At 54.4% G+C, this 26,038-nt stretch overlaps 1 protein-coding gene across 3 annotated transcripts in view; it reads right to left on the bottom strand.

The window, feature by feature from the left end:
* The window catches only part of GFRA2 (GDNF family receptor alpha 2), an 85,313-nt gene extending 66,103 nt beyond the window's left edge, over nt 1-19,210 (bottom strand). The window contains exons 1-3 of one of the 3 annotated variants that reach the window (XM_043562402.1): nt 18,455-19,210; nt 12,883-13,197; nt 7,192-7,275 (exon numbers count right to left, since the gene is read on the bottom strand). In XM_043562402.1, coding sequence (XP_043418337.1) covers nt 7,192-7,275; nt 12,883-13,197; nt 18,455-18,494 — 439 coding nt within the window. In that variant the 5' untranslated portion in view covers nt 18,495-19,210. The remainder of the gene's footprint in view (nt 1-7,191; nt 7,276-12,882; nt 13,198-18,454) is intronic. The other 2 variants (XM_043562408.1, XM_043562414.1) reach the window with 2 other exon arrangements.
* Between the last annotated feature and the right edge of the window lie 6,828 nt (nt 19,211-26,038).

The raw sequence follows: 26,038 nt of genomic DNA, 5'->3' as shown, positions 1-26,038 counted from the left end.
TCCCAACCATGACATGTCAAATTTTACCATTACAAAGCCTTTCCTTGGGGTTAAACTTTGTTCTCTCCTGTTCTACTCATTCTTTCTTTCCTTCTCACCTTCTTCTTTGGACACAAAGGCAATGAAACATGAAGTCACCAACACCCCGCTGAAACCTTAGTACAAGCAAATCCTCCCACCCACTGACAGGAGCCCGAGTCACCAGCACTGATAGGAGAGGGGAAGAAATGAAACACAAGGGGGAAACGCCTTGGCACCCCTTGATGGGAAGGCTGGCTTCCTCCCAGGTGTTCCCACCTGCTGCTCAGCATGGCCGGAGTCACTGCTCACCCGACCCCATCCACCTAGTCACCTCCCCTCTCCCTGTCCCCACAGTCCCCGTCTGCCCCACCCCACACCAGCTCTCCCTGGCCACCAGATGAATTCTTCCCGAAAGGGAAGGTGTAAGAGGTGACAGAGCTGCGGCTAAAGCCCAATTTTCGTTGACACTCAGAGACTCTGACAGCTGTTAGAAGAAAAATGTGATTTTGAAATTTAAATAACACACTTCTGCATTCGGCTCAGGGAGACAACCTGAGGATAAGCAGTTTATCACCTAAGCCACCATGCAGAGGGGCAGGGAGAGAGGCTGCCTGTTCCTTCAGTTCCTCCCCTGCTATCCCCAAACCTCCCCTACTACAACCTCACAGGGGCTGCCTCAGAAGGGGGTTTCTGAGAGGCACCAGCCCACAGGCTGAGGCTGAGCCAGTAACAACACCCTGGCTCACCCATCCCTGCTAAGCAACACGAAGGGAGGAGGGACTGGTGACACGAAGGCTCAGGCCCCCCCTCAGAGGAGCGGGGGAAGGGAACAGGCCTCCCTAGGCACCCAGCAGAGCTGGGTCAGGCCCCATTATGGCCACTGAGGCAACCTTCACAGGGGACTGGCTCTGGAGCCCAGTACTAAGCCTCTCCCTCATCCAAGGGCAGCTTAGCCCTTCCCCAGGGACCCAGGCTCCCTTGCCAAGCAGTCATGCACAGCTCCATCCAGGAGAAGTCTGGGGCAGGAGTCCCAAGGGAAGAGACCCCAGAGAGGCCAATCTCCCATCTGCCACAAGGGTCTGTATTCACTGTTCTCAGAGCCCACCAGGCCCAGAAGATGTGTGGTTCCTTCATCATTCCAGGTGAGCCAGGCCTCCCTCTAGGCCATGACACTACCAAGAATGGCATTCCCAGGCCCCCATGTCTCCTCTTCCAAGACTTTCCTGATTTCCCCAGGATACTTGAACTCTCACGGCAGCACTTGGTCCACACTGCCACCAACAATAAGCCTCCTCATGGGTGTCTAAGTGGGTGTCTGCCTACCCCAGTAGACAGTGAGGACATGAGTCTGAGTCACTCTAAAGCAGTGTCTGACGCAGTATCAGGAACACAGAGAGCTCAATGTTTACTGAACAAAACATGTCGGTCCCCACCCCATCTCTCCCATGAAGCACTTATGAGCAACCCGCCCTTCTGTAAACCTCAGATACTCCTAAGATGCAGCACACACAGGCCCCCTCAGACTTGCTTGGCCCTCTTCATCACCTTTCCTTGTCCGGTCTAACACCCCACACTAAGCCATTAGTTCCCTCCAGCCCTCAACAGTGCTGCCCTTGGCCACCATCTAAGGTGCCCCAGTACCACATGAGGAACCGTGCATGTGTCCCCACCAATCCTCACCAGGCAGGCCCAGCCACTCCATCTTACAGGTCAGTAAATGAGGTCCAGAAAGGTCAAGTGACCCGCCCTGTGGTCTCCCAGCTGGTAGGGCAAGGCCAAGATTCAAATTAGGTCTAGCAGGCCCACCCACTAGTCTAGGCCCACCCACTAGTCTATCCTCTATGGATATGTAGTAGGAGCACAGCACAGTGCTAGGCACCCCCAGACAGGCATGGATGTGTAGACACAGAGACCAACACCCACAATCACAACATGTCAGAGTGTGGTGGCGTTCATCTGTCAGGGGCCACCCGCCAGGTTCTGGGCAGGGACAGGGTTCCCTCCACTCCTGAGCCCCCAAAAAAGGGCCACTGGAGCCTAAAACAAGAACATCCTTAGGCCTTTCCTGCCCCCACCCAAGCAAGACTGCCCACCCCAGAGGCTTACTGGCCAACTGAGGCAGACGCCGCCCACAGCTTCTTCCTCCAACCCACAAAAGGTCCCAGACCCAGATGTTTTGCCAGCCTCCACGTATCCCCATCCCTCCACAGTGTAGCTCAACAAGGCCAGGGTGGCTCAGCAGGAGCCCCCAGGTCCTACTTGCCCTGAAAATTGCCCAGTCACCTCCCACTCCAGCCCCCACCAAGCACTATCGTGGGTGGGAGGCAGCCTCATGTCACCAAAAGGCTTGCAACCATTTCCCAAATGCAAGCTTCCAGGCCAGCCCTGCCATAGCCTGCCATATTGCCCTTAGAGAAATCACTCCATAATAAGTTTTAAATATTGTAGTGCAATATGCCCCAGCTCTGGGTAAGGATTTACCTGCAGTATCTCATTTAGTCCCAACAAAAATTAGAAGGTAGGTGTTTCCATCAGCCCCTTGCTGTGTAAGAAGAAACCAGGGCTTAGAGGCACCTGCCTGAGGCAGACGCTGCACAGGGGTGGGAGCAAGGACTTGAATCCCAATCCAGTCTGTCCCAGTTCTTATGGTCTCAGCTTCCTTTTCTGTCAGGGGAAGAGGTGGGCCTAGGTGATCTCTGAGTTCCTTTATAGCTACAGAAAAGACAGGTTTGCATAAATATGCTCCACACGCATGCATCTGCTAAGGCCTGCATGGGATGGAGGCCCTGGAGGCCCCGTCCCGCACCAGGAATGCACAGCCTGTCCCTGAGGCAAGGCCCGTGACTGCGAGGGAAACCACTGCCTGGGCCTCCCAGGCCCTTGCCCCTCACAGTGAGGGCCTCCCTCCATGTGGACAAAGAGGTACCACTTCCCTCACTCTCCATGGAACCCTTCCACAACCTCTCTCTGCCTGAATGATCTCTCCTTCCCTTAAGAAGCTCTTCTTCTCTTCACATGTTCCATCCTCTCCTGCAACCCCAGATGCGACCAGCTGGTATTCAGTATTCACAGGGTCACACCCAGGAATGGAGGGACTCTCACCTTCAGCTCCCCAAACACCCTGTCCCCTACTAAACATCCTCAGCAAAGAGGGGATGACTAATTCTGTTACCCTACATCCATTCTCGGTGAATCCTCTATATCAACCCTGTCGGTAGGTATCACGTTCCCATTTTACAAACATAGGCACTACAGCTCAAGAAGGCCCAATGAGGCCCAAGATCACACTCCCCTAAGTGGCTAGGTTGGTGGGGCACCTGGGTGACTCAGTCCGTTGAGCATCTGACTCTTGATTTTGGCTCAGGTCAGAATCCCAGGGTCATGGGACCAAGCCCTGCATCTGGCTCCATGCTCAGGATGGGGCCTGCTTAAGATTGTCTCTCTCTCCCTATCTGTCCCTCTCCCCCCCCTTCCCCTCTCAAAATAAAAAAATTAAAAGTGTTCAGGTCAAGATTCAAACCCTGGACTACCATTTCAAGGCCCACACTTTTTGTGCACTGGACTAACTCCCTAAACACTCCATTTTATGCTTGCAAGGGCAGCTGAATTGCTAGAAACAGGAAAAACCTCAGTTCTCCATGAGCACTCCCTTCCCACCTGGATGCCTCAAACATCACTGTGGCCATGGTTCGGGGCACAGCCAGACTGCTCTCCTCCTGGCCTTAGATTCAGGGCTATCGGGACACCAGTAATCCTACTCCCAGTCACTGACCCTAACCCTAAGCCTAGTCTTTGAACTAGGCAGATCAGAGGGGAGGTTTGCCTTTACCCCAGGGCCTCTGGCATCAGAGAGTGCTAGAGGAATCCTGGCAGCTTTTTTGCCAAGAGAATCCCAGAAGGACTTTCTAAAAACCAAACAGACAGAGGAGGTCAGAGATAAAGAACACATGTTCCAGGAGGACCCAATGACAGGGACCCAAATTCTTAGGCAGTAGATGTTAAGGATATAGTGGCAACTCAGCCCCAAAGATACAGGAGCACCCTTTTCTGAGTTCCTAGGGCCCTGATTGGGGGTATCATGGTGTAGAGAAGGGCCACAAAGACCCCATGCTCCCCACTCACAGCCTTTCCACACAGATGATGGAAGAGGCAATGCACAGTCAAATATGGGTGTGTAGAATTGGAGAAGGGCTCCATACAGTCCTACAGGGTGGCAGCCTTATCATCCTAAAGCGCCAGTACAGATCTTGGGTCCCACAGGCCAGGCCTTCCCAGCTAGCAAGCCACAGGCAGGTGACATATGTGCCCAGATACTGACCCTACAGGGCAGCCAGACAGGGGCCCATGTTCCCCTGAGCTCCAAGATGCTCTGCTCACCCTAGAATGCCAGGCAATACACTGTCTGTGTGCCTTGGTGGGAAAAAATTAGGGAGCCCTGCTCTAAGGTTAGGTCTTCCTTCTTCCAAAATGAAACATAAGGTCTGCAGCAGGGAAGTGACCTGCCCAAAGCCCCTCAGTTAATTTGGGTCAGAGAATGTAGTGGTACCCGGGCCTCCCAGCCCCCCATCCAGCCTTCCTTCTGCTGTGTACCCCACCCTGGCCCACTTAGTTTCTCAATGGCCTGGCCAGGGCCCTCCACCCAGTTATGTGCCCAAGTTTCTCCAACAGGGCCACCCATGCACCATCTCTGCAGCTACTCTGGTGGAGAGGGGTCAACAGGAGCAATGAGGGGGGAGCTGCCAAGACCCCCAAGGCACCCCTCCACTCTATGGGGAGTGGGCCCCAGAGCCCAGGGATCCAGGGTCATGTGGGACCCAGTTTCACCTGGGAAGTAAAGAAAGCTGATTCAGTGAGCTGAAACCCAATAATTTCCTCATTTGTCTTGTCAATGTCCTTGTCCTGCAGAGTATCACACCCATCGCATAAAGATTTTCTGCTAGAAAGATGTTTAGTGTGAGTCTGGGAAGCAGACCTCTGACCTTCATCCTTCAGGGCACAAGTCAAAACTATTTCTTTGTTGGAGATAAACCCAATGACTCCCACCCATGTAGTAGTGCTCAGCTGGCAGGGTGGGGAATGGTTACATCAGGGCTGCAAGGCATCCCTACTCCATCATCACCTGCTGATGATATTCTCAACCTGCACCTGAGCCCCAAAACTGTCTCAAAAGGAGTGGCCAAAGGTGGATTTCTATCCAAAACTAACCAGGATCGGCTCTGAAGTCTCCAATTCATTCACCACCACCCCCAACCACCACCAGGGCCCAAGGGTATATCTAGACGGTCACCCTTTGGCCAGTGCCTCCTTTCTGATGGAGTTCCAGGATTTCTCCCACCAGGTATATAGGTATCTTCCCATCTCAATCCCTTAGAGCATGTATTCTCAATGGGAGCGGAGAGTATCACCCCCAACCGAGCAAAAATCGGTTCCTGGGCAGGCAAAAAAAAAAAAAAAAAAAAAGCAGGTATTCCTTGGCACTTGCTATGGACCAAATTGTGCCCACCAAATTCATATGCTGAAATCCTAACCTCCAATGTGACTATACTTGCAAACAGAGCTTTTAGGAGGTAATTAAGGTTAAATGAGGTCATAAAGGTGAGGTGGTAGAGCCATAATAGAACTGGTGTCGTCATAAGAAAAAGAAGAGCTTTCTCTCTCTCTCTCTCTCTCTCTCTCTCTCTCTCTCAACCCCGCTCCCTCTTTCTTACCCTACCGCCACCCCACCCTGTGAGGACACAGTGAGAAGGTGGCCATCTGCAAGCCAGGAAAGGAGCTCTCACCAGAAACCAAACCCTGCCAGCCCTTGATCTTAAACTTCCAGCCTCCAGAACTATGAGATAATAAATTTCCGTTGTTTAAGCTCCCCAGTCTATGGTATTTTGTTATGGCAGCCAAAGCAGACTAAGACAGTATGTCTCTACAGAGAATTGCTTTTCTCCTTAGCGGAGCCATAATGGAAAAAGAAAGTTTGAGAAACACTCTCCTAGAGAATTCTTCATTTGAAAGGGTTTAGGGTCTTACTGGAAAGTCTTTCATTTCACAGTTTAGAGTACTGCTTCTCTACAACACTAAAGTTGTGCCCCCAAGAGGCATTTGGCAATGTCTGGAGACATTTTTGGTTGTCACGACTCAGTGGGCTGCTACTGGCATCCAAAGGGTAGAGGCAGGGACACTGCTAAATATCCTACAGTGCACAGGACAGCCCTTCCCACAGGAGAGAATTATCCAGGTCAAAATGTCAGTGGTGCTGCCATTGAGAATGGTTTAGAGCAAAAGAAACTTCAGGAGCCTTCACATTCTGCCACAAAACTTCCTAGAAACCTGAGGCCTGCAGCCTTGTCCTGTAACAGCCTGCCTGGCCACCTTTAAGCACCAGTGGTGGCTCCAGGAGGAGCTCACCCCCAGCCCCCACAGAGCAGTTCCCAAGACTGGAAGGCCCCCACCTACCAGTGCCTGAGCAGGAGCAGCTGCCCTGGGCCCACAGGTCTCCCAGAGGCCAGAAGGAACAGGCCAGGAAGAAAGAACCAACAAACTCATCGGACTCCTACCCAAGGACCATAGCAAGCAAAGCTAGAGCTTAACACAGTTCTTCTCACTTCCTGGGGGAGGCCAAGCACCAGAGAACCAGAGGCTTCACAGTGGAGTTCAAGAAGAAGACCCCTCGAGGAAGGAGAATCCCAGAGCAGAATCGATAATAGTGATACTACCGCCACCAACCACAGCTAATAATTCCTAGCTGGGACCCGTGCTGTGCTGCCCAGCAGCTCGCTGAGCACTTTACAACCATCGACTCATTTGGACATCATGACAATCCAAGGTAGGTATTGTTCCACTGCACAACTGAGGAAACTGAGGCACAGAAAAGTTGAGCAACTTGACCAAAGTAGAATTCCAAAGTGGAAGAGTTGGGAATTAGAAAGAAGGACCCAGGAGGGCAAGACCAATAACAAACTAGGAGAGTGACACCAGGTTTCAGATTCAAGACCTACTGCATGGTGGGCTCGTTCCACCACTCCACACACAACCTTGGGGGTGGCTGTTATGGTTTCCTCTTTTACAGATGAGGACCCAAAGCTCAGAAGCAGTAAGGGGCTTGCCAGTGGAAGGCAGAGCCAACTGAAGGCCAGGGCACCTAGGAGGACTGGGAGGCCCCAGCAAGAGCCCACTTACCTGAGAAGATTGAAGCAAGCCTGAAGATATCCGAGAGGCGGGAGGTCACCGGCTCATAGGGTGAGGCTTCATAGAACTCTTCACCTGGAAGAGAGAACCAGTGTCAGGCACAGGCCCACCCTTCCTACAGGACTAGACGAGAGCAAGTTATGAATGAAACGGTGAGCATTTCACACAGGTAAGTTCTTTCTCACCAATTAGAGAAGTCCCCACAGCAGGTCAGTACTGTCAATACTCTCCTCTACTGACCTCCCTGCATGTCCAGCCCTTTCTAAGGCCTTCCAAATGCTTCTTGAAAGAAGGCACTGAGGAGGTGCCCATGGAAGGCACAGGATTTGCCTTCAAATCACAGGATTTGAAGCCAAAGTCCCTCCAAAGTCATTCAGTGCAACTTCCTCATTTCACAAGCGAGGACCCTGAGGTGGGCCAGGGAGGTGAAGCAACCTGACTGAGATCACACAGCTACTCACGACAGAGCTAGACTAGACTCTGGTCCCCTGACCCTCACACCAGCATTGTCTCTCGTCACACTAGGTTGGCTCTGCCCAGGCCACGTAAGGGCAGAGAACTTCCTCTTTGCTTCCCATCATGTCACCATGATAGGGCTGAAGGTCTTCTCAGTGGAATCCTGATCCCCAGCTTGTCTGACTGACTCCCTGCCACCTGATGGCTTCTCAGACTTCTCCTCGAGGCTTCTGGGTGCATCAGAGATTCAGTGAATGGAAAAACAAGCGAGTGACAGGAGATAAATGGCACAGGGATGCCCTGGAGACCCACCACCTCCTCATGGGGACTCCCGCCCTTTGCCAAAACCTCGGCAGGAGAGGAAATATCCTCTTGAGACTACTGTGAGGAGAAATCAATGGGTAATCACTCAGACTGCGTGTTTGTGTTGAAGGGGCGGGGGAGACAGGTGATGACCCACAGCTTCACACATTGATTTCCTAACCACCCAGGGCCCAGCATCTAAAGAAGAGTACATGTGGGGTGGTATCCATGGGGGCCACCTGCAGGAAGGTGCCAGCCATCCAGAAGAGGGGGCTTGGAATCTGCCTGTAAAGGGCGCATTCAGCCAGGCCCATGAGGTCACCCAGAGGCTAGCACTCCAGGCTTGTCCAGCCCTCTGCTGGTTCACAGAGAAAGGCATCTGTCTGCTATATCTGGCAGACCCCCCAAAAATGGTACAGATTCCCCAGATGTTCATTCTCTCCCTGGAGAAATGTCCTCCACCCTTCACTTTACCCTATACCCTCATGCCCTGCAACACCCAGCAAATGCGTTACACACAATGGGTGCCCAAGTGGTATCTTACTATCCAAACGTTATTCTTTCAGGCCAGTCCCAATCCCACCTTCCCCCTGGACTGTCACAGGGCTGTACCATCTCAGCAAACTCCACTCTACCCACAGACACTGGAGAAACTCCCGGTGGTGGGGTTACCAGCCATTGCTATTTGTTAGGGCCAAATAATACAAGAGCTTTTTGTAATAAAAATGATGTTACACTAAGCCTTCTATGTACCAGCACCATTGAAAGTGCTTTAGGTGTACTAACTCATTTAATTCTCTCGTCTATGAGATAGGCACTACCCTTTGTTTTATTGATAAAGAACTGGGTACAGAGACGTTAAGAAACTGGCCCAAGGTCACACAGCTGGTAAGTGCCAGGTTTCAAACCCAGGCAGCTGACTCCAGAGTCCAAGTACTTAAACATTATGAATACTGTCTCCAAAAGTAAAAGTGTTATTGAACCAAACTGTTCTTACACAAGTAGCGCTGCTGTTTAACTTTTTAGAGTCAGTCTTATGCCAGCCAGACTGCTCCCCCAGACCAGGTCCTTCCCTCCCGTATCTGGCAAAGCTAGGCCCGCGGGTATAGATCAGCTAGTATGACTGACTGGGGGCGGGATGGGCGGGGGTGGAATCTCTTGGGGAAAACAGCCTCTTCCAGGACTGGCTGGAAAAGGTCCATCCTATTTAAGTCAACCCATGCTGCCTGTTCCTGTGGCAGAATTCACCAGTGGGAAATCAGAGACCTGGCCACACGGGCATCCTGGCAACCAGATTAAACTAGATCTAGGATGTCACATTCCTGGGCCATGACCTGGGAGAGGCCTTTGCTCTTCACATCTGAAGGAGCAGAATGACCTCAAACTTTAGTGCCACTTTTGGAGAAGTCAAGAAGTGGTCTCAAGTCCCCCATGCAGCCAACCAACAGTGACAGTGCCACCATGTAAGATACTGTTGGTTGTGGTGGTGTGACAGAAAGGGAAGATGAGCCCAAGACCACAGGATCTCTCCAGGGCAGCTGGAAAGGGGCCTGGATAAGGAGTCCTGGGGGGGGCTGGTCCCACCAGCCCCCCTCCCTGCACCTCAGCTTCCCCACCAAAGTGGGAGCGGGATGGAATGATCTCTAGGTCTTTGCAGTTGGGACCATCTAGGACCTGAGCAGAGGCCACAGTCCTGCCACCGCCAGCTCTGTCCACTGCTAAGGACCTCAGACTAGGCACAGCTCAGCCTCAGGTGGAGGGAGAAGAGAGGAATCGCACCCACCAGCCAGGACCAAGGAGAAGCCACAATCAAAGTCCAAACCCACACAGATCTCTCCACTCCACAATCCCCCACCCCGCCCCAGGCCCAAGCCGGGTTATTAAGTGTTATTAAAGAATAGGGAGGAAGTGCTTACAGCCTCCCCCAGGGAGACCACTCATCCCACACCATGAATAATTAACCCTCAGGTGGATCCTGTCACTCACAGGAACATTACCTGCTGTTAAAAGGCCTCTCAGCTTTCCCTGGCCAACCGTGGGCAGAAAATACCTCTGACTACTAACAGCCAAGAATTGGGGCAGGGTAGGTTTTGAGGAAGGAGAAAAGCAGGGAGTCTACTTTTCCAGAGTTGGCCCACAGGAGGGGTCTCCTAGCCTGTATGCTTGCCAGCACAGGGACCATGGCTGAATCTGTGTTCTCACCTTCTGGAGCACACAGTCGGGGCTACACAGACGTTTGCCTGGTAAGGGAACCAACAAGCCAGCTCACGCCTCTCCAGGCTGACATTCCTGGGTTGAAAGGGCCTTGAAGACCACATGGCAGGATGCAGCATAAATACACAGAACGCACACTGCTATCATCCAAATGCCTCACTGCCTGGCTGCGATCAGGAAGGTTCTTGGTGTTCTGACACGGTGATGCCAGAGAGAGCCATTCCGGTGGCCCTCAGGTGGCCCACCTGGCTCTTCCAGCTGGCAGTTCTTCTGTCCCCTCCCCAGTGCATCCGTCCTACAAGCCCTCAACAAGCCCATCCTGCAAGCCCTCAACAAGCCCACCCCCAAGTGCCACCCAGCCTCCCTTGGGTTGAGACTGAAGGCCATGGGAAAGAAAACAAGAAACTAAACAAGCCAGCTGTTGAATTAGGAACCTCAGTTTTCACGCACTACAGAGGCATCCTCCGGGTGAAGACCGCTCCTTGCCTTGCAGAGAATAAACATCACGCACTTTGTGGCGGTGTTTCCCTCTCTGCTCACTTCTAGTTCTAGGACTCGAAGCTACTAGGAACAGGAGACCTACACATGAGGAATTACTTTGCTATTAATGGTGGTAACACTGTTCATAATTACATGCCCGGTTTACTTCCAAATTCAAGGCGGATTGGAACCATCTTGGCCACTGGTCAGGAATCCCTTTCTCCAGCCTCACACCCGATCCCAGTTTCCTCCTTCGCTCCAGCACCCTGCTCCTCCATCCGAGGCTAATCAAGGGCACTGTTCCACAGTGCAGCCCTCTCTCTTCACCTCGACATCCCTATCACTCCCAGTCTACCTTAGAATTCAAGCTGCTCCACCCTCTCACCTCTTACAAAAGAAGTCATCCTTTGTTCTCCTCTCCTCTTCACACCAAAGTTCTAGAAGACATCCACAGTCACCACTCCCAGCCCCCAGCTCCTGTTCACTCCCTAACCAGGCTTCTGCTCCCAGCGACCACCTACAATGCTCACCCCAAAGGCATGAGGGACATGTCCTAGAGACTGTGGACCCTCTCTCCTCCCCAGGTTTCTTGATGTACCTCCCACCTCTCTCCCAACACCTCCCCCCAACCTCTGCAGGTCCCTCTCCCTCCCCTGCTGGCACATCTTTAAATGCTGGGGGTCCTGAAGGCTCTGTCCCTGCCCTCCTCTCAGTGTGTGTACACCCACTCCCATGGCCCCAGTCACACCTACAGGCTAATGGTGGCTCCTCAATCTCCATGTCCAGTGCCACTTCCCCACCTGGACTCCAGCTGTGTGCAGGGCATGGCCAGTGAGAGCCATGTGCCCCAAAATAAAGGAATCATCTCCCTGCTCTCCCCCCTTGGCTGCTTCTTATGAACCAACCCAGTTGCCCAAAAGAGAAAACTGCCCTCCTCGAGTCCTATCTCTTCACCAAGACCTGTTGATTCCACCTCCTAAATAGCTCTTGAACCCTCCTCCCTCTTTCCTGCCACTGTCCTTGGCCAGCTGGCCAAGCTGCTGCCCTCCAGGTCCCACATCCCTCCCCTCTCCTCACCCCATCCCCACTTCCAACCCCCCACCTTACTACACTAAGTCACTTGCAGACCGGCAACTCCCTTCTGGGAGTCTTTGCCCAAGCTCCCCTCCACTTCCCACACTCTCCCCACATTCCTCCCTCCCCCCACTGTGTAACTGCAGCTCACTCCTTAGTCTCAGATCAAAGGCTGCCTCTTCCAGGAAGACTCTGTAGATTTCATAAGAGGCTGCCTTGGGCTACCACAGCACCAGTGCTTTCTGACAGCACTCACACCACCAAGTGACAGAAAGCCCCTCACTTATCTACATCCCCCCACAAACTCTGAGCTCCAAGAAGCCAGAGGCTACCCCAGCTTGTTCTCCACTGTTGCACAGGCCTGGCAGATGAGAACCTCTCAATAAACAGTTGTTGAATCAAGAAATGAACGTCTAACCAAGGCGGCCAATCCCCCTGCACTGTACACAAATCCCCCACACTGTAGTCCGGAGGGGAGGATGGGGGTGTGTGGAGTGGGTTGTTAGGGGAGGGAGCTGGTAAGGTGCCACCTTGGGACCTGAAGCGGCCTGCTGCCCACACACTGCCCCAAGCCCTATAGAAGGTGCCTAGGCCAGCCCTGCAGTCAGGAAGCCACCTGAAGAGCAGGTGTCCTGGCAGCAGGAAGAACAGAAATGGGACTGCCCTTCGCTGAGCACCCAGGGCTTCAGGGAGTCCCAGGGACTGGTTTGCTTGGAAGCACAGCTCTGCATGCACAGGACCCACCCTCCCTTCTCCATCTGCCTGGGTACCCCAGCCTCCCCTTCTCTGTTACCACTTCACTCGTCCATCAGTCCATCCATCCTCTCCCGACCCCTACTCTCTCCTTTCTCCAGCCTCGTTCTTCTCCCACCACCTGGCCCTGTCTCCTTCCCAGCTGTCACTCTCCCTCCTCCTCCATGTCTCCAGGCTGACTCTGACAACCCCTACTTCCTCTGCGTTCTAGGCCCCCGTGGCAGGGGGCGACAGAGAGCTTGCCAGTTCCCTCCACTACCAAGTCCTACCCTGAACCTGCCCCACCTCCCCGCCCTCCGCCCTGCGCAGCCCTCCCCACCACCCCCATCCCACCGCATCCCTCCACCCCACCCCCACCCCCCCACCCCCCCCGACCCCCCCGCCAGGCCCGGCTGGGCTTACCCTCGGTCAGCCCCAGGTGGATACTCCAGTAGATCTGCAAGCACTGCAGCTCCCTCTTCATGCCCCGCTTGCAGCGGCAGTCGTAGAGAGGGCTCTCCTGCAGGACCTCCAGGGCCGCCTGGCACTCCTTGTTGGCCAGCATGGTGTTGCGGTCCCGGCCTGCCAGGCACTGCCGCAGCGTGCGGTAGCGGGAGCTGCAGTTGGATTCCGCGGCGCACAGCTCATTGGCCCGGACGCAGTCCACTGGGGGGCGCCAGCCGTGGAGCTCGGGGCCCTGCAGGGAGGAAGGGCTGGCCAAAGAGCGGAGGGTCTCGTCTGGGTGGTGGGGAGGGAAGACAAGCATGAATGAGGGCCGCCATAATCTCAGACCCAAGATGCAGGCCTGGGGGCTTGCGCCCTTCTGGGAAACTCCACACCCATTTTACTCCAAAGCACACCAAGGCCACCACAGAGCCGGTCAGAGGAAGAGCTGTGAAAGGACTCCGAGACACCAACACCCCTCCTCAAACCAGAAGGAGAATTCGAGCTGTCATTCTGCCCTGGTTCTACCAGATTCCCTTCGGATTCCACCCTGTCACCCCACAGCCCTGGGCCCAGGAGCAGAGGATGGGAAAGCCAGAAGATCCTTCGGAGAGACCACAGACCCTGTAAAAGACCAAGAGGCCAGAGAAGAAGGTCACAGCCTCAGCAGAGAGCTGGGGGCTGCAGGACCTGCTTGAGCATGCGGAGGGGGACCCTCACTTTCCTGCTGCCCAAACCTCCATCAACCTCAGTTCCAGCCAGAGGTCCAGCCAACATGCTGGGCTAAGCCGGGAAAGCAGCAGAATATTATTTAACCTTCCTAGTCTGTTAGGACTTTAGAGACACAGTGACCAGCCCCCACATTTTACCATGGGGTTGGGGGGGTGGGGGGACTGAGACCTAAAGAAGGGAGATAACAACTCAAGGTCACACACAGGCCGAAAACATCCCTCAGACTCCTAACCTGTCCATTCTAAGTTCCCAGACCCTAAGAGAAGACCCCAAGAGACAAGCCTGAGCCTGTGGCCTGAGGCAAGGCATGCCTGGAAGGGAGCAGCTACCCCTCCCGGGCCCAACCCTCCACACCTTCCAGTCCAACTGCACACTGGCTAGAGAGCTGAAAACAGGATTTCTGTAGACAAGCTTTACCCCAGCCCCACTGACAGAAAGTGCTGCAGGCAAGCCTGACAAGCAACTCGATTTCCTCTGTGTGTATGTGTGTGTGTGTGTGTGTGTGTGTGTGTGTGTGTCCGGACGGGCCTTTTCCATGTCTCTCTCTCACACACTTCTCTCTCTGACTTCCTCCTAAGGTCTATTTCTCCATCACCTTTACTCTTTGAATAGCTCTGTGCTCTTGCTCGCTCTCTCTCTATAGCATCTACTATTTTCTTCTCTTTCTTCCCTCTCTTTCCACCCTCCCCTGAAACCCTGTCCCCCTCTGTCTCTCCTTTTTTTTTTTTCTTTCCAAAAGCCAAATAATAAGCCAATTGCAAAAGAGAAAGAGCTTCCCTCCTCAGACCCTGGCCTTGCACATGGAGCCTCACCTCTCCAAAAGTGAACAAGCAGAATTCAGCCACCTTTCTTACCCATCACCCTCAGAGCATCTAAACCCACAGGCCTCTGAAGGAAGGGGCTCAGGGAAAAAGATTCAGAAGTGAAGGGTAGGGAGGGGCTCACTTGGTCCTGTCAAAATCAAGCTCCCAAAATGGTTTCCTCTAGACACAGATATTTCCCTGGTCTCCCTGTCCTCTCCAAGCCCCTCACTCCAGATTCTGCCCCAGAAAAAGCTCTTCTGTGCACCAGAGCCAAGACTGCCTTTTCCAAGACCCAGGAGTGAGCTGGGAGGCCTCCTCCATTCCATCCAGCCCAAAACATTGTAAGATCCTAGGCCAGAAGTCCCCTCCTCAGAATCCCCCCCACACACCCTACCCCATTCCCTATCCAGAACAGCCACTTCTCATTCCTTCCCCCAGAAGGCCCTGCTCACAGTGGGCGCGGGGGGGGGGGGGGGGGGGGGGGGGGGGGGGGGTGCTACCACAGGGAGAGAGCGACACCTAGAGGCAGAGCACTGCACCACGAGCCTGTCACTCCCTACAGCTGCAGAGGGAAAAGGAAACCGCTGCTGGAAGGGAGGACACCCACCCACAAGAAAAGGAAGTAAAGGAGGAAGGGGTAGGCCAGAGCAAAAGATAATACCTCTCCCATTGACCATACCTCTGCCCCAGGACAGGAAGAGCTGAAGGCTGTGGCCAGGCTGAGACAAGACCGGAGAAGAAGCCAGCATGGAGTGGGGGCATCTGCCCAGGCACTGGCTGGAGAGGTGTCCTCCACCCAAGCAGAGGCAGCAGCTTTATTTCCTGGCTTCAGCAAATTCCTAGGTCCCTGAGCAAGACTCAGTGCATGTGGGCCACCCACAACCAGCTGACCTGACCCAGCCTCACTTGCACCTGCTGCCCCCACCTAGCCAGCCAGCCTGCCTGCTCAAGAATAACCCAGCCCTGGGACTTCCACTGACTTCACCCCAACATCCCAGCAGCTTTCTCCCTTCCTATCTTGACTGAGCCTGAGGATGCACTGTCAGAGACAGACTGAGAAAGGAGCATTTATGGGCAGGTTTAAAGGTCAGGACATTGGCCTAGGGGACTGGGACAATAAAGGCACTTACCCTGCATGCCTGGTAGGTGGGGTCTGGAGCCCCACGGAACAATCCTTACAGAATCCTGGGCTCCTGTGCCAAAAGCAAGGGCTTCCCCCATCCTGCCAGCGGGCACATGTGACTGGGGCAGGAAGATGCTCTGCAGAGAGCCAGTGAATCCTCTCACCAAACTCTCTGACTGCACCTATCCCTGGCTCTTCTAGTTGGCGTCACGACCCCCAGAACCAATCAAGCCCAGCAAGAGAAAGAAATAGCAACTGAGAGCCTTGGGCCAGGAATTCCAAAAGAGTAAAGGTCAGAGGGTACCCTGGAGATGCTCCCAAGTTCTAGGTCAGGGAAAAAACTCAGATCCATCAAGAAAAGACATGTGGAACAGCTTCTAGAGACAAGGGGGGACCAAGAGACTACGTGGAGCTGTACTGAACATCTTGGCAACAGCCAGAATGCTCATTCTCCCTCCTGGGCACATCAACACTGGAGGTCAGGATGACTGGCCAGAAAGGCCTCTCTACTCCAAGACCTCACTCAGAACCTTAGGGGGTGCTCACTGAAGACCTGTGCTCCTGGGAACATGCTTCACCGTGCCTCTCACACACTGAAACTGCCTACCCAGTCTCAGGCTCCACAAAACCTCTCCCCCAAGTGGAATTTCCAACCAACTCCCAACAATAGGATCCTTGCCAGGAAAGTGGCCCTGAGGCTGAAGTTTCCTTAATAACAACGTATCCCTTCCTCCTTGGTGGGCCTAACCCACAGCCTTCCAATATCCTGTGGTCACTCAGTTAACCCCTCCCCTGCCCTGGCTTTGGAAAGGGGCATCTCAAGGGAAGGGCTTTGACCAAAAGGGCTGCTGACCCCCTGCTCTTACTCCTCCTCTCACCACTCAGCCCCCAGGGTCTCAGAGTCCAGGGTGCATCTCTGACACACGCAAACACACACACACACACACACACACACACACACACACACACGCATGCATGCTCTCACACACCTATATCATGAGAACAAAGTCAACTCCTCAGCCCTCTCAGCTGAAAAAAGCCTGCCTGCAACATGGTGTTCTGTGCCGAGACAGGACTAAGGGGCCCATATTGCTGTTTTCTATCCCAGGACATTAGAAGCCCCCTCTGGGGTGTACACAGCTCAGCAGCGCACAATTTGGTTGCTTTTCCTGAAATATAATTTTCTTTTCTTCTTGGCCCTGTTCATTCTTGATCCCAAAAAGCTGGATTTTCAGACCAGCAGTGGGAGAAAAGGTCAGGTTTTATAACAACCCCTTTGGAATGAGAGTCCACTTGCAGTGGGTAGCCAGGAAGGGCTGCAGGATCACAATGGGCCTGGAGTACCTCTCCAGCTCCCTCCCACACCCTCTCCTACCCAAGAGAGGAGCTGCCTCAGACTTAGGAAGGCAGGACCTCCAAGGCCATGCCCTAGAGCAGGGCCAAGCCCCCTAGGAAGTTTCTGGGAAGGGGCAAAGGATGGGGGTGGACAAAGGGTCTGGCGCCCAACCAATATTGACTCAAATCCCCTGTTCAAGTCAAGAGAGCACTTATTAGACCATCCAAATCTTTCCAAGATAGGCACCTACCTCCTCAGGCCTTCCCCTCTCCCCTCCACCAGGAGGCAAAGGGTACACTCTGGACCCAGCCTGGCAGCCTGGCTCACCACTGGCTAATCGCAGGCCAGGGTGGTGGGAAGAGCATCCACACTGAAGCAGATGTGTGCTCCCTCAACACATGCATTCCCCAGCTCCCTCTCTGGAGCACCTTCTCCAGAGCAGCAGCCTTGCCTGGGACTCCAGGTCTGCCCAGGGCCTCAGAAACACCTTCTCCCTCACCTCCACTCCCAGAATGCTCTCTCTGAACCTATTTCCCAAGCAACTGAGATTTCACATAGCACAAAAGGGGGTGAGAGGTTGGGAATTCTGGGTGGGAAAGAGACTGCCCAAGGTTTGGGGGCACCAGGCAGCCCCTCCTCCCTGCCCTTGAAGGAGGGGGCTTACAGAATGGGCACTGGTCTTTGTTCAGATCTCTTTCTTCCAACATCCCTCTCTTTCTTCATCCAAGGAAGCAAACTTTGACCTCCCTCCTCTTCCTGCAAACTACAGGGTGCCCCCGCGGCCAGAGGTGGTGAAGGGTAGGCAGTGAATGGATGCTCCAAACCCTCCACTCCGGCCCAGGTATCTGGCTTGGGTCTGGGCTACAGGAAGGGCAAAGGGTGGGGAGAAACTTGAAAAGTGTTCCAGGGAGCGGGGCCACTGGAAAGGATTTCCGGGTGCGGGAAGCGGGATGCACTTTCCAGAGGTTGATTGGCAGGTGAGGGGATGGCTGCCATCGCTGCCCCCACACACGTCCAAGCAGGAGCTCCTGGAGAAACCCATGCTGTCCGCCCGAGTCGATCCGGGAGCCGACAAGAAAGATGGAACTGGCATGATGTTTCTCTCCGCGACACTGTGCCTCTCCCCACCCACCCTCCTCTCTTCCAAATCAAGAGTTGCAATTCTTTTTTTCTCAAGTTGCCGCAATTTGAATCCATTATTTTGGGAGAAATGAATGCTAGTAGCATTGTGTGCGAGTAAGCGAGTGTGCCTGTGTGTGCGTGCGTATGTGCGGGGATGGTTAGGGTGTTCCACGTCTCCTTCCCAAGCCCCTTCGTAACCAGCCAGCAGCGGTTCGCGTCCCTCCGCCCGCATCCTCGCCGCCCGGCCCCGCTCGGTTCGGCAGCGCTGGGGCCCGGCTCGCTCCGCGGCGCGCTCTCCCCGCCGGTCTCCAGCCCGCGCCCCGCTCGCCCGCCGCGTTCCCGGCTTCTTGCCGGCGCCCGAACGCGCGGCCCCGCGCGGCCCCCCAGACTCCCGCGGACAAGCTGCCCTCCTCGTCCCCGCCCGCAGGTACTCACCTAAAAAGAAGAGGAGGCAGAAGACGTTTGCCAAGATCATGTTAAATAAATCCCACAGTTTTTTGTGTTTTTTTTTCTTTCTCCCTTGGGTAAAAAAAATAATAATAACAACAACAATAATAATAGCCAAGCAGTGATAATCAGCCCCAAATCCAATGCGGAGATCCCAAGCTAGTCCACCCGATGAAGATCCCGAGTCCTGCGATTCTCGCCTCTGGGGTGGGGGATAAGGAGGGCGGTGGGCTGCCTCTCGACGCCCTTCTTGCCCACTAAAATGAAATATACACGTATGTGAGGATATATCTGCTTTACAAGCCGAGAGCCCGGTCGTCGCTCTGTCCTCCCCTCCGCTGCTCCGGGAAGGCGCGAGTCTCCGCGGGTCCAATTCCCCTGCGCTTCCCAGGAGCGGACTGGGGAGGTGGGGGAGAGGCGATTTGAGAGTGAAGGGCTGGAAGGAAGCAGCAAGGGTGGGGGTCAGAATAAAATGCGAATAGAGAAATCCACCGACGGGTGTTAGCGCCAAGGAACAATCCGGTGGGAGCTTCGAGGACAAGAGCCCGGAGTCGCTTCTTTCGCACCAAGACGAAGAAAAGATTCAAACAAAAAAAAATCTTCTCCCGCTAACCCTTGCTCGTCTCACTTTTTTCTAATGGAATTCCAGTGACCGTGTGTATCTGCGTGCGTGTGTCTTTCTCTCGTCTCCCTCCCTCTCCTCTCCCTGGCTCTCGCTCTTTGCTCTCGCTCTCTCCAGCTCTCCCTCGCTCTACTCCCTCCCTCCCCCTTCTCCCTCTCTCCCTGCTCCTCCCTCCGCCCGCCCCCCCTTCCCCCTTCGCGGCTCCCTCGCCGCGGCTCTCGCGCCCGCGCCCCTCTTCTCCGCCCGGGGCTCGGCGCTCGGGCTCCCAGGCGGCTGGCGGCGCGGGGAGCCGGAGCGCGGCGGAGAAGCGACACTCTGCAGCGGCGGTGGCGACACGGCGGTGGCGGTGGCGCCGGGGAACGCTGGACGAGAGGAGAGCTCCGCCGCTGACTCCCTCTGCTCTGGCGCCCGCCCTTCTCGGGACTGACCTGATGCCTTGGCCGGAAACTGACCCGCTTGCGGGGCTACGGCTCAAGCCCACCAAAGGCTCCGCACCCTCCCCCTCCCCCACCGCCCCACCAGACCTCCCCCTGCGGCGGGCGGGTTGCGCCCTCCAACCCCCACTGCCCGTGCCCCCGCCGCCTCGGTCCACGGGTCCTGGAGGCCTGGGGAGGCTCAGCTGAGGCCGCAGGGCGTGGGGAGTCCCGGACATCCCAGCCATCCCGGGGTGTGGGGGAGGGGCGCTCGAAACCCCCCCCCCCCCCAGGCCTGGTGGCCAGGGTCTGGGGAGGGGCTCCACCCTCCTTAAGCGGAAGCGTCCTTGGACCCGGGAGTCCCAGCAGAGTGTCTCCCCGAAGGTGCTAGAGAAAAGAAAGACCCCCTCAAGCGCCAGCCCCCAGCGTCCCCGCGCAGCCTGCCTGCCCAGGTCCAGCCCCGAACACGCATACACCTGTGCTTTCCACGCGGGGCTCGAGAACTTTCCCTACACACCCCCGGCGCCCCGCATGCCCCGGCGTTGCAGCCCTTCGAGACTCCCCTTCCCAATGGTCTCTCCTCCCCTGGTGCGGGAGGAAGGCCGTGGTGCCTGAGCGCCCTGACCGCCTCCTAGAACAGCGGACTTGCCCGAACCGCACGACAGGGATCGGTCCAGGGCTGGAACCCCACCCCGGGGGGCGCTCCGGAGACCGACCCGGCCCAGGGCTCCGTGCCAAGCTTGGCGGCCCGCGCTCGGCGACGGGCTGGGCTCCGAGAGCTCTCCTGAGGCAACCCGCAGCTCCTCGCTTCGGAGGCACCGGGAGGGGTCCCCTCCCCCAGCCGAGAAGGGGGCGATTGATCCATCTGTCGATGGGCCGGGCTCACCGGCGTGTTTTAGTCACGGAATTTACAGTAAACGCCCAGAGGCACCAAAAAGGAAGCGTCTGGCTGGGAAAGGGCTGAAGGAGAGGTGAGGTTGCTGGCACGTTCCGGCAAGAGGGGGCGAGGCGGCGGGGCGGGGGACACGCGGGGGACACGCCCACGCACGCCAGGCACCCCAGTTTCACTCTTCCTCCTGACACATCCTCAGCAACGTTCGAGCTGCCTGCGTCCCTCGGCTTTGGTGCACACATTCCTACATTCGGCGCGCACCTCGGGTACTGGGGTGGGGTACACCCAGTGCCTTAAACTTTCGGCGCTACTCAAAACCGGATCTAAGGTGTATTTGGTGGTGTCTTTTACCATGCATGTTTAAATGAACAAGTCTCTAGAAAAGAGTAAACGCTAGAAATCGACCTGGGCTCGAAAGGAAGGGCCACTCACAAAACCATCAGCCTTCGCTAGTGGAAGAGCTAGAGGGAGCAACTTCCATCTTGCGGATTTAGGCGGGAACACGGATCCCCCAGCCTTGGAAGCACAGCGCGCGGGTCTTCTTCGAATACCTCTCTCCTTTTGCTGATATTGGGGCGTCCGCCGGAGCCCTAGCCCCTCCCCCTGCCCTCCACTGAATGATGCCCTATGGAGGTGCGGCCGAACCCAAGGAGTGGGAGATGGGGTCCAAGAATGCTTGGGGTAAGAGCTGGGGAAAGCCTCCTCAGGGCAGACCTCCCTGCCGTTCCTCTGGGCCTCTCTGTTCTAGGAAAAGACCACAACTGACAAGACCTCCCTGCCTCGTTTCCAGAATTCGGGGACTTAAGGAAGCAGCTTCGGAAAAGTATAGATGAAAGGGTAACAAGCCCATAGGGCTTATGCTGCTGGGGAGTCTGGGGAGACTGGAGGCCAGAGGCTAGGAGGCTCCCGCAAGTAAACTTTCTCCCTCCCCTCCCCCACTTCAGGGACTTCTGGTAGCCCAAATTCCCTCCACCATCCCCACACGCTCTGGTATCCCATGCAGCTTTTCCCTCTTCCAAGGGCTAACTCTACTCCCGGCTCCCAAATCAACACATCGCTCTTTCTCCTCTAAAACTTTAACTGTCTTTTAACCCTGGCTAGACATAAGGACAACTCTCTGGGGGTGCCTGGGAGGCTCAGGCAGTTATGCTTAGGACTTCAGCTCAGGTCATGATCTCACAACTCCTGGGTTGTGACAGCTGTGCTGACAGCTCAGAGCCTGAAGCCTTCTTATTCTGTGTCTCTCTCTCTCTCCTCCCTTCCACCATTCGTTTTCTCTCTCTGTCTCTCTCTGTCTCTCTCTCTCTCTCTCTCTCTCTCTCTCTCTCTCTCAAAAATAAATAAACATATATGGAAGGACAACTTTCTGAAACACATGTGGGAGCTTTGCCTGACCCCCCCTTCTGGTGAAGGGAGCTGAGAAAGCAGCAATGGACACCAGGCATGGCTCCCATTGACTTGCCTTCTTGGCGGGAGGGGAATCTGGTAGCAAGAGGTGAGTGGCTGAGGCCCTTCAGGGACTAGGCATCACTGGCCTTAACAAGGACACTAGACAACACCAGCCAGACCAACATTGAGCTTGTTGTGGCTGTGGGGCCCTCTGGCGTTGGGCCCTCTCTTCCTCCCTGTCTATACAAGCCTCTCCCAATACAGCCCACCCTCTGCTGACCCCAGCCCTCAACCTACGTTGCCCTTAGATATGGCGGAGTCCAGGTGCCACACCATTATTTCCTGAGCACATGCTATATGTAAGCCTCCCACCCCACCAGGATCTGCAGAGGAAACACAAAGCAGCACATACTAGCCATAGGCAATTTAATCTATAAAATCTTTATAAAATGAAGATTAAAAAAATCTTAAGGAAATTTGATGAGATACTGTACACAGAGTAGCTAGTCAGATGCCTGGTTCATAGGCAGTTGTTCATAAAATGTCACCCCTTTCCTCTGGGATCCAGAAAAAAGAATTGGGTACCTATGACAAGGCATAAAACTTAGTGCGGAACAAGAAGGGAAGATAAAAAACTATAGTTATTCAAGGGAAATAGAGACTACTTTGTAGAGGATGATGGATAGGAGATCTTGCAAGAGGGAGTCATGGGAGAAAGGAGAGTGAGCATGTGTGAACAAAAGCACCTGGGCTTCACTGATGTACTTCCTCACACCCCCAGGTACTGTATCCTTCAGACTGCTTTCCAGAGCCCACCCCAGCTGCCCTGAGCTAACCAGCAGGTAACTCTCATGCCCATCCACCCACCTTGCCTGCCCCTCCACCATCAAAGATCCAGAAGTTATAATGTGCAGAGGGGAAGGAAGGAGAACACTTAGGCCTTTTGTTTCTTCCTTTGCCTCATCTCTCTTGACCTACTCATCTTGTGGAGTGGATTCTCTGGAGGACAAGAGCAATAGAAGCAGAGAGGGAAGAAGGACTGGGGCAGGAGCTTGCAGCCCCACCACAGTACACACACACTTACACACACTGGCATGTGCACATGCAGTAGCCACAGAGCTCAGCTGACCAGACCTGTACTGCCCCCACAGAATCTCATCCCTTACTTTCCTTCAGTGGAGGGAAGAAGGCTGGGTGTTCCCTTGCCCCAGAGATAAAAGCCAACCAGGGATTAAAAAAAATGTCAGCTAAGACATGTCAGGACCAAACATGGAACAGCAGCCCAGCAGTCTCCTGCAATCAATCAAGCAGCACCGACTTATTGGACCCCTTTTCTATCCCCAACACAGTGTTGGACTGTTCCTGCCATGGAAGCATTTACACATAGAGTTAGGTCATGTACCCATGAAGAGTAAGCAACCCAAGGGAACACTGACTGGGGCCAAGTAAGAGAAAAGAAGAGTTAGTGCCACTGGATTTCAGGACTTGCTGGGAAAGTAGGACTCAAGCTGGACCTGGAGGATGGGTAGAATTTGACTGAACACAGGGGACAGCATTCTGGGAAGGAGCAGCCAAGGTAAAATCACAGTGGTAAAGGTTTGAGCTGGCCAAGAGTGGGGAGGAACCAAGGGGAAAAGGTTGGGAGGAGCTGATGGGAGAAAATCTGGAAGGTCCCATTGGGATGCATAGTGGAGGACCAAGCTGGGAAGGCTTTGGACTTGTTCCCCTACAAGCTACTGAAGGTCTCTTAGAGGGCGGGTGACGTGATGAAAATGGTATTTTCAGAAGATTGATCTGACAATTCTGTGAAAGATGGAGATAAGAGAAGTTAGGAGGCAATTGTTAACAGCCTCGCCTAAGGTAATGAGGGCCCAAAACCCAAGCAGGCAGGCGGTTGGCAAGGACAGGAGGTGGTGGTGGGTGTGGCAGGAGGGGAAGACCCAGGGACTGGAAGTAGTGGCAGGTGTGGACCAGGAGGTGAGGGCGTGAACTGGAAGTAGTGATGGGCAAGGACTGGAGGTGGGCGTGGAAGGGAGGTGGTGGTGGGCGTGGACAGGAAGTGGTAGGCAAGAACTGGAGGAAGTGAGGGGTGGGAGGAACAGGAGGTGGTGGTGGGCGTGGACAGGAAGTGGTAGGCAAGGACTGGAGGAGGTGGGCGGGGACAGGAAAAGGTGTTAGAGGCACCGTAAAGATAAAGTTTTAAGCTGTTGGTGACAGATTCGTCATGGAGTCCCGGGAGGAGGGAATTTGCCTTCTACTCAGCGGTCAAGACAGACAAGGTGACCAGCCCTGACTTCTCAGTCTCTGTCATGAAAAAAATAATTAAAACTTTATGGCAAGGTACATGTTGATATTTCTTTAATTCTTGTAATAACTCTGTGGGGCAAGTACTCTTAACAGCATCATTTATAAATAAGAAAACTGAGGCAAGAAAAGTGATTTAACCTGGCCAGGGTCATATTTTAAGTGGCAGAATCATGATTCGAACTCTGGCAGTTGGGATCTAGGGTTTCTCTCTGGTAACCCATGTGCCCTAAATAAATAAGCAAAGTGATGGCTCTCCAGCCTGTAAGTTTTCATGTCCCAATTCAGAACATCTTAAATACTCCCTTTCTCCCTGCCCTGACCAGCAACAGTGTGAAAACACTAAAAACTGAAATTTCTTTTTTTTTTCTTTGCTGCGGGCTTTGTTTGATCTCATCCTTGGAGTTCAAGTCACGAGCCTAGAAAGCATCCTGTCCAACATGGTATAGCTGCATGGTGCCCAGCTCATCCGGGGCCTTTCCCAGCCCTGTTCCAGCCCCCTGTCTCCCTCCTAATGGCAGGCTGACCCCCTCACCAGCATTCCATCTCCATAGGACCACTCCAGATCCTTGATGCCCAGCCTGACAGGAGAGAACTAGTTTGGGAATGAAGACCAGCAGGGATTTAACTAGACTATCTGATCCCAAAGAGTGAACAGGGCTGCTGAGGCAGGGTGGGTGGGACCATATTAGGAGGGAAGAAATACATACTGCACTCAGGGGCATTGATTTCGGTCAATGTTCTCCATGCTTCATCATTCTCTTTTGAGGTAGGCACTGGCAGGAGGTGGGAATCTGGCTTTACTTAGCCTCTCCCCAGGGCCTCAGAGATTACTTAGCCTCTCCCCAGGGCCTCAGAGACATCTCTGCAGCCCCACCCATGCCAAGGAGTCCCCAGGCCCTGGGGTAGCCCATCAGAGGGAGTGGAAGCTGTTGCTGAAGCAGGAATGCAGGAATGCAGATGGTTACTGGGCAGGGAGCTATCAGAACCACCTTATGTGGATATAGCACTTCTGAGTTTCAAGGCTTTCTCCTCCAAGATCCTGAAGCTCTTATAAGCATCCCTGAGAGGAAGGCGTGGCAGAATTAACTTCTCTTCCAAGTGAACCAACTCAAGCTTGAACATGTCCCATGATGTGGCCAAGGTCACAATGCAACCAGCAAGTGGCAGAGCCAGGACTTGAAAGCAGGTCCTCCCACACTCTAGTCTAATGAGCTTTCCCCTTCTAATACAGAAACCAAGCATTCATCCTGCCAGGGTGCCGGGCCTCTCTGCTGCTTTCTCCTACATAGGAGATCATGGAGGAGAGGGAGAAGGGACCCAATAGTTTTTGGCAGTGTCTTTCATTCATCCAGAACAGGTCTGGGAAGGACTGTTTCTCTAAACTCTTTCACTAGAAGTCACAGATGTCCTGAGAAAACTGCAAAACCCCACTTCTCTGCCCGCTTCACAACTTCCCAATGGAGACCAGAGCTGAGCTGGTAAGTGGTCCTTCTGGTGAGCTACCATCAGCTTAAAATATCCCAGCTCACTGTCAAGCCTCCTCCCCGCTGGCCCTGAGTGCACTGCTCTGCCTATGTTGGCACCATCCAGGCCACACCCCAGCATTGTCCCCATGCCAGCACTGTGCTTGGCAGATCCCAGCTGCCTGTCTGAGCGTGCACACCCACCCCAGCTCTCAGGCACTGGCGATCTGCCAGGTTACCCAAGGTCAGAGGCAGAATCCAGGGAGAGGGGCAGTGATTGCTTCTGCTAAGCTGTGGGGAGCCTGCTCCTGCTGCCTGCTGCCCCCCAGGAGAACTCTCAGACCCAGCAGCTCCCCACAGGGACTATGTCTTTATTTAGCCAAGCCTGGCAAAGTGGGTGGAGCACCGGAGCTAGGTCTGAAATGGACTGTCACTCGAAAGGCCCAGGGCAGTCTCCAGGGGGCTGGAAGGCAGCTCAGAAGGGGC

This window comes from Prionailurus bengalensis, chromosome B1, assembly GCF_016509475.1.
Source record: "Prionailurus bengalensis isolate Pbe53 chromosome B1, Fcat_Pben_1.1_paternal_pri, whole genome shotgun sequence".
Taxonomy (NCBI): domain Eukaryota; kingdom Metazoa; phylum Chordata; class Mammalia; order Carnivora; family Felidae; genus Prionailurus; species Prionailurus bengalensis.
Note: the sequence above shows the minus strand (reverse complement) of the source record. Positions and strands in the feature narration are given on the sequence as shown.